This window comes from Camellia sinensis, chromosome 8 (assembly GCF_055761805.1).
Source record: "Camellia sinensis isolate YWXY chromosome 8, ASM5576180v1, whole genome shotgun sequence".
NCBI classification, from domain to species: Eukaryota; Viridiplantae; Streptophyta; class Magnoliopsida; order Ericales; family Theaceae; genus Camellia; species Camellia sinensis.
In genome coordinates this window covers 39709167-39717321 of record NC_138968.1, presented here as the reverse complement: position 1 = coordinate 39717321, position 8155 = coordinate 39709167, and the positions used below count along the sequence as shown (strand labels likewise).

Below are 8155 nucleotides of genomic sequence, written 5' to 3'. Positions count from 1 at the left end.
CTGAAGTTCCGGCGGAGCAATTTCGCGACAGAAAGTGCACTTTCCTTGAACTTTTTCAGGTCCCGGGAACTCCGATCTTCCTCAAAATTTGCAGAGAGCTAGGTGAGCATGTGGGGGATACCACCGGCCAGTTATTTTCCAAAGAGGAGGCCACCGGACACTTTTCAAAAAGAGAATGGCCGGCCAGCCAGAAAAGGTGGCCGGCCGGCTATCTGCCCAAATCCGCAGGCAAATTGGTCTTTCACCTTCTTTTCTTTATATTCTCTCACCCAAACACTTTGAGCTCATAACCTTAGCCACGAAATCTTCTCCTCTTGCTTCCCAAACCATTTTCTCCCTCAGATCTGAGCTCTATACGCGTTTTCCAATGCCCCACGCAAGTTGTTTTCGCGAAAACATTCAGTTTCAAGCACTTTGAACCGATTAAATTTTGGTTTCGGGGCTTCTTTTCTCATTTTCGCCACTTGAGGTGAGTTTGTCTCAATATTTGGAAGATTTTCTCGGGAGTTGACTTTTGTTGACTTTTTCACTTCCCGAAGGTTGACTTTTGTTGACTTTTTTCAATTTTTGCTCATTTTTGCCCCTTTTGCAGATTTTCCAAAATGGCGGGTAATTTTCCTCATGGTGGAGGCTCTTCGGGCGCCGGGGATGATTTTGATGTCATGACTTTGCCTCAGAGGGTTCGACCCTTCATTCCCGAGAGGTATGCCCCGCCGGCACATGTTCTTCCCCGGGCCATTTTTCGTCACTTTACTGATTTTAATGATCGAGTACCCGGAGATCTACTTCTGCGAGAGCCAGAGCATCACCTCTCCTATGAGGCACGAGAGGTATTTACTTCATTTTCTGCATTTTTCGTGCATTTCGTGCCTTTGCCATGCTTGAACACACAGTTTAGCCTATGACATAGTACTTTGTTTGCATCCTGAACATGTGGTTTAAACACTTGAATTTCTGAACACTCGGCTCATTAATTGATTGCGAACGCACGGCACACATTAGTTAAGAAGTGGACACACGGCTCAAACACTGATTTGTCGAACACACAGCCCGAATTTGAAGGTGAACACAAGCACACACTGACTAAGAGTAGAACACGCAGCCCAAACTCTGATTTTCTGAACGCGCAGCTCAGATTGATGGTGAAGACACGGCACGCACTGATTGGGATTTGAACACACAGCCCAAATTGATGGTGAACGCACAGCCCACACTGATTGAGAGTAGAACATGCAGCCCAAACTCTGATTTTCTGAACACACAGCCCAAATTGAAGGTGAACACGCAGCACACACTGATTGAGAGTAGAGCACACAGCCCAAACTCTGATCTTCTGAACACGCAACCCAAGTTGAAGGCGAACACACAGCCCACACTGATTGAGAGTAGAACACGCAGCCCAAACTCTGATTTTCTGAACACACAGCCCAAATTGAAGGTGAACACACAGCCCACACTGATTGAGAGTAGAACACACAGCCCAAACTCTGATTTTCTGAACATACAGCCCAAATTGAAGGTGAACACGCAGCACACACTGATTGAGAGTAGAACACGCAGCCCAAACTCTGATTTTCTGAACACACAGCCCAAATTGAAGGTGAACACGCAGCACACACTGATTGAGAGTAGAACACGCAGCCCAAACTCTGATTTTCTGAACACACAGCCCAAATTGAAGGTGAACACACAGCCCACACTGATTGAGAGTAGAACACACAGCCCAAACTCTGATTTTCTGAACACGCAGCCCAAATTGATGGTGAACGCACAGCCCACACTGATTGAGAGTAGAACACACAGCCCAAACTCTGATTTTCTGAACACGCAGCCCAAGTTGAAGGTGAACACACAGCCCACACTGATTGAGAGTAGAACACACAGCCCAAACTCTGATTGTCTGAACACGCAGCCCAAATTGATGGTGAACGCACAGCCCACACTGATTAAGAGTAGAACACACAGCCCAAACTCTGATTTTCTGAACACGCAGCCCAAGTTGAAGGTGAACACACAGCCCACACTGATTGAGAGTAGAACACGCAGTTCGCTTACTTTTCTTCGCACGCAGCCTATTTACTTGCACACAGCTTATTCATTTCATTGGCACACAGCTCATTCATTTCATTGGCACACAGCTCATTCATTTTTATACTGACACACGTATTCATTCTGAATACAGGTTGGTTCTCGCACTGTGCGGGGATATGGCTCCACCGCTGCGAGAGATTGGTATACTAAGCTCCCGGAGGCTGTCCGGGATTTAGTAGATCTGCCGGGGTTCGGGGCCTTCTGCGTTGGGTTATCGCGTTGTCCTGCCAGGAGGACACTGATGGCAGCTTTGGTGGAGAGATGGTGGAACACCACCAACTCCTTTCATTTTTCCACCACTGGAGATTTGACTATGACCCCGCTGGATTTTGCTGTATTGACTGGCCTAGACATAGGAGGTTGGCCCATTCCTTACGACGAGGACATGGGCGAATGGGAGGCCGCTTGGATACATTTGCTGGGGGCCCGCCCGCCTGTTGACAGAGCTTCCGGGAGAGTCCGATACACCTGGTTCTCTTCCCATTTTCGGAGGGAGGAGATGGAGCCCGGGACTCCTGAGGAGGCAGAGCAGTATGCCCGTGGTTTTTTTATGTTCCTCTTCGGGACTACTCTGTTTGCCGATAGAGGGAACACGGTTGGGCTGTATCTGTTGAGCGCTCTGGTTGACCTATCACAGGTCGGTCGGTACGACTAGGGTGGCGCCGGCCTGGCTACCCTTTACTGTTACATGAGCGCGACCTCCCGCGGGCAGGGAGACTTACTCAGCGGTTATTAGAGAGCCTGGGAGGTACTTTCTGTCCTCTTGATTTACATTTCTGCTCCTCATTACTTGTACATTGCACACACAATGCACTTTACAGTCTGTATTTTGCCCTTAGCACTTTGTATTTACATTCTGCACTGCTTTTCTCAGTTATGGGTCTACGTATATTTCCCGACGTTAGCCCCAGAGTTGGAGGTGGCAGGGCCCCTCATGACCCTGTACTCACTGGTGTTCGAGAGCTAGCACCGGCCGAGACCCCGAGAGACTCTCTTTTATCTACGGCAGTATTTTGACTCTGTGCGAACGACGGAGGTATTTCAAAACTCTCAGTCCCTTCCATTTTCATCTTTGATTTGCCCCGCATATTCCCAATTGCTGATTGGTTTATGCACTTGTTATCCGCAGATTACATGGCAGCCCTGGGCACCCTTGGGTGATGGTCTCCGATTTCAGTATGCCGGAGGATCGGGCACCTCCCAGTACAGGATCCTGCTCGAAGGACCGGTTGGTAGAGCATGGTTTCTGGGGGAACGCTTTTTGCGTCAGGTATGGGGGTACATTTCTCAGGACCCTCCCGCAGCATCCCCAGTCATTATGCGGACTGCTGATAGGCTCTCTTCCTAGGATGTAGTCAGTGCTATGCTGGGTACTGATGCTTTGCTACATCTCGAGGAGGGGGATTACGCCACTTACCGTCATACATACCTGATGCCTCCATTGACGGGAGTTCGCACCCCGATGATAAGGTCTGCTGGTATGCCATCCTCGAGCCAGGCCCGGGCTCGGGCTGCAGACGCCCCTTCCACCAGCAGGGCTGGTACATCTAGAGGTGGGGGTAGATCGGTTCCCTCGATTCCTCTGACTCTTCCTCATCCTGGGTGGCCGGATATGCCGACTGAGCTGATAGGGTGGCAGTATGGGACCACCTCTCCGATTTCGATCCCGATAAAGCCTCTGATGCCCGGTCATCGATATGTCATTGATCCCGACTCACCGCCGGTATGTTCTACTACTTTTCATCTATCATTCAAATGCTTAGACACTCCTTTATTCGTTGATGATTTGAGCTTGTGTCTGCAGCCACCCAGAGAGTACATGGAGGAGGTGATCGGATTGGTGGCCTCACTCGAGGGCATGGTCTTGCGGAGGGAGGCACAGTTGTCTATCATGGGCTTTCAGGTACCCTTCAGTTTTCTGGCATTTATCATACTTCTGATGACATGCTGATTTCTACTGCATTGATAGGCTATTTGTGTAGAGCACATCTGACACACACCCCACTTGTACACTGTGTTTACATGCACCCACTTCATGTAGTTTTTGCTTGCGTCTGCATCTGATGTACATATTTGGACTGATGTATTGAACTCTTCACTTTCAGATGCCTCCTGTGTACGCTCCGTCGCGCGCCGGGCCACCCGGGCCTTCTCAGGGAGGTCGATTGTCTGGATCTTTTCGAGGTGCTGGGTCATCTGGGCCCTTTCGAGGAGCTGGGCCATCCAGGCCTTTTCAGGGAGTTGGGCCATCCAGGCCTTTCCGAGGAGCTCGAGGAGGGTCCTCTCGCAGACGCAGGGCACATGTTATAGAGGCGGAGCCCGATGAGGAGGAGGAGGAGGAGGAGGAGGAGGAGGTTACAGACCGTCAGTCAGAGACATCTGCTGAGGAGGGGGACTCCGGTCTTGGTTCCGGGAGTGGAGGCGAGGCTGAGGGGGATCCTGAGGACGACAGCTCCGACCCGGATGATGATGGTGGTGCAGAGGTTGTCCCGCAGAAGAAGACGAAGAGGGCCTCTTATTACTGCTCTTGAGAGCACAGATGCGGCTGTTCCCTGTTTTATTTATCTTTTTGCTAGTAGTTGTAGCACATTTGTACATTATCAGGCAGTTTATTTTCTGTAAAACTTACGCCTTAGTCTGTAAAATGTTGTAACAAGCGAGGCATGATGGGATGAAACAGCTTTTGAAAAAAGTATTGTATTTTAAACACTTAGCATCGTATTGCATCATTCTGCATCATAATGAGATCGAATGGAAATATGTATTGTGCATTTTGCCCAGTCAGGTAGTGAACCGACGCAACAACCTAACTTCCTAAGATATAACAAAAACCTTAGCAAGTTTACAACTCGATAAACAAAATACAATAATGTTGACAACTCGATAAACAAGATTCAAACAAAAGGCTTAAACAAAGAGTAACAACTCAAAAACACGAAACACGATAGCTCGACAAACAACTCGATAATCAAAACGACAACTTGATAATCAAAACAACTCGATAAACAAAATCAAAACGAAATGTACTTCGGACGATCTGGGCGCCGGAACGCATCCAAAACAGAGAGAAATAAAGGCCTTCGACACATCCGTTGCATGGAAATGCTTGAAACTTTCTCTCGGAGGGTAAAACAGAACCAAAGGCATACATTGGAGCATGGCCGGCCAGATTTATTGCAGAGAGGGGGCCACCGGCCAGTTTTGTAACAAGAAGTGGCCGGCCTACCAGAAAAAGTGGCCGGCCGGCCACTTATCCCCGCAGCCGCCCAATTTTTGACACTTGTCCTCCTGAATAGTGTTTTTCCCTCTTTAAAAGCCTTAGCTCCGTGCTTTGATTCAATTCATCTTAGTTTTGCACAAAGATGGAGGCGTTTCTCGTTGAAAATCTCACAGCTTGGATCGCTTCTCTAGATGGCTCGGAAAAGTTAAACTTCCAGGGTTTCGGCTTGAATGCACTATTCACGCTGAGCCGCACTCCACTGCATCTCCCTTTCCTCCATGCCGCGGCGAGATTTTGGAACCCGGTGACGCACGTCTTTAGCTTCGGCGGTCAAGAGGTATGTCCAACTTTTGAAGATTTTCAAGTTTTGATGGAATCTGAAAGTCATGAAGAGATCTTGCCCCAGTTCCGCTTTGGTCACGCCCAAGCTTTAGGGCGGATGTGTGGACTCACCGCGCATGATGCTCGGTCTCTGATCTGTAATGGGGAACTGGATATCCTTGGTTTGATCCATCGCTTTTCTGACGCCGGTGACCGCAGCAACCATTATTGGCAAGGTTTCCGGCAACACGTCCTTTGCTTGTGCTTGTTGTCTCACTTTCTGCTTTCCCTGGGCTTCGGCGGAGCTAGCATTCGTCTGATTGAAGTTACTCAAGGCTTGAGGGAAGGAAAGAGCTACATCGCCATGACCTTGGCCGAGACGCTGATGGGCTTGGATTCTGTCTATCGCCGGGAGACAACTAGATTTGCTGGGAGTCCACTGCTGCTGCAGGTAATGTTTCCCACCCATCTTACATATGTATTTGCTCACATCACTCGGCCCTCAGGCTCTATTTTTCTCACAAAACCCTTGTCTTACTTTTCTCTCATCGTACACCTCTCTATTCTTTATTCTCTCATTTTTCATCCCTCCCCAAGTATGGTTAATGGACAAATTATAGGTCGTGGACTCTTGCCCGGCCTACTCAGCTCGAGGCTATTTCTTTCGACAGCGCCTAGTCAATGCCCCTGATGAAAGATGGTGGTTTGACTGGATGTACAATCTGTCCGCAGATCGCATTGCTTGGCGTTGTCCTTGGCTCAATCTCCCGGCAATGAGCTATAGCATGTCCCGGCTGATTGGGATCCAGTTGGTTGGTCTAACCCACTGCGTGTTCTACTTTCCATTCCGGTTCCTGCGCCAGTTCGGTCATGATCAGATTTGCCTACCAGAAGAGATTGAGTACCCAGCTGCTTTCCCGGTCCGAGGTGCACAGCTTGCCCGATACGCCACGGCATGGAGGACAAGAGAGCTCTTGGCTCCTGCTCCCACTTTCAATTGCACTTTGTCTGACGAGTGCTTGGATTGGCTCAACGAGGAGGCACAGGTTGGGCCTAGCTTGGCGTCAGAGGCTTCGACCAGCTCTGGGAGGGAGCGCAGGGATACTTGACGTGACTATGCCCCAGATTTATTGCTTTATTAGTACTTTCAAGTTTTCTTTATGAATGTAATAAAAAGCAACTTCGATTGTATGCAAGAGCAGGAGAACTCTGTTTTGAAATCAATGAAATTGAAGGTTGTGGTACTGAAAATTTTCCGCTTTGGTCCAAAATGGTCTTAGTTGTAAAGAGATTAATTTGAACAAAGTCAACTTTTACAAAAACTTTTCAAAACCATTTTCGATATGGATCAGAACTAGACACACCTAAGATCTGTCACTGAGATGCACAACCCCGGATCCTTGCAACTGGAAAGTTGCCCCTAGTTTGAAGAGTACCGCGGCACTGCATGGCAACGGAAAGTTGCCCCTAGTCTGAATAGCTCTGCACCGTCGTGGCAACGGAAAGTTGCCCCTAGTCTGAGTAGCACTGTACCGGAGATCGCGATAAATGCTGATGGATAAAGATGACCGAGATGGTCAAAATGGACAAAGTTGATCGGGGAAAAGTTTATGGCTGAACTTCAAGGTGAAGTTGCCTACGTATCCCAAAAATGGGAATCAAGCCTTACGTAGTTCAGGCTTAGGTTCACTCGGGTATTTTCACTCTCCTTTTACGCTCTAACTTTTGCCAAGGTCGCCCTTTGCGGGTTTTCAACCTTGCGAGCTCAGTTTTTATATTTTCCAATTTTTTGTGCTCTAACTTTTGCCTAGGTCGCCCTTTCGGGTTTTCGGCCTAGCGAGCCTCTCAGGGGTAGTATTTCTTCAACTTGTCTATGTTGATCAGTTGGGAAAACTCTAGGCCATCTAGATCCATCGGAACCACAGCTCCACCTGACCATATAGCTTTGATGATGTAGGGACCAGTCCAATTGGGTTTGAACTTGCCCCTTGGGTCGTGGATGGGAGCTCAGTTGTCCTTGAGCACCAAATCTCCTTCTTTTAGATTCCTGGACTTAACCTTCTTGTTGAAAGCCCGGGCAATTCTGCGTTGATAGCCTTAAATATGGTACAGTGCTTTCAGTCTTCTCTCGTCAAAAAGCATGAGTTCCTCAAATCTGCTCTGCTGCCAATCTGCTTCGGCTATTTGACACTCGGCCAATACTCGTAATGACGAAACCTCAATCTCGATAGGTAGAACGGCCTCTATCCCATAGACCAATGAATACGGAGTCGCTCCGGTAGAAGTTCTGATTGAAGTCCTGTAGCCCCACAGAGCAAATGGCAGCTTATCTGGCCAATCCCAGTAGATTTCCACCATCTTCTGCAGTATGTGTTTGGTATTGTTGTTGGCGGCCTCGACCGCTCCGTTGGTTTGCGGCCGATATGTAGATGACTTATGGAAAGCCACGTTGTATTTCTCCAACAAGTCTATCACTTCCTTCTTGAAGTGGGAACCATTATCTGAAATTATCTCGTTCGGGGC

At 48.5% G+C, this 8155-nt stretch overlaps 1 protein-coding gene across 1 annotated transcript; it reads left to right on the top strand.

The window, feature by feature from the left end:
• Nucleotides 1–3060: 3060 nt before the first annotated feature.
• LOC145797716 (uncharacterized) lies at nt 3061–4622 on the top strand. Its single transcript, XM_082885128.1, has 4 exons — nt 3061–3127; nt 3221–3814; nt 3896–3994; nt 4197–4622. Exons 2-4 carry the CDS (start codon nt 3455–3457, stop codon nt 4620–4622), a joined length of 885 nt encoding a protein of 294 aa, XP_082741254.1. The 5' UTR covers nt 3061–3127; nt 3221–3454.
• Nucleotides 4623–8155: the final 3533 nt, after the last annotated feature.

Bases quoted from the DNA above. Each gene is read 5' to 3' on its own strand.
- LOC145797716 (XM_082885128.1), top strand. From the start codon at position 3,455: ATGCTGGGTACTGATGCTTTGCTACATCTCGAGGAGGGGGATTACGCC. The intron at 3,815-3,895 runs GTATGTTCTACT...TTGTGTCTGCAG, and splicing joins TTGATCCCGACTCACCGCCG to CCACCCAGAGAGTACATGGA. The intron at 3,995-4,196 runs GTACCCTTCAGT...CTTCACTTTCAG, and splicing joins TGTCTATCATGGGCTTTCAG to ATGCCTCCTGTGTACGCTCC.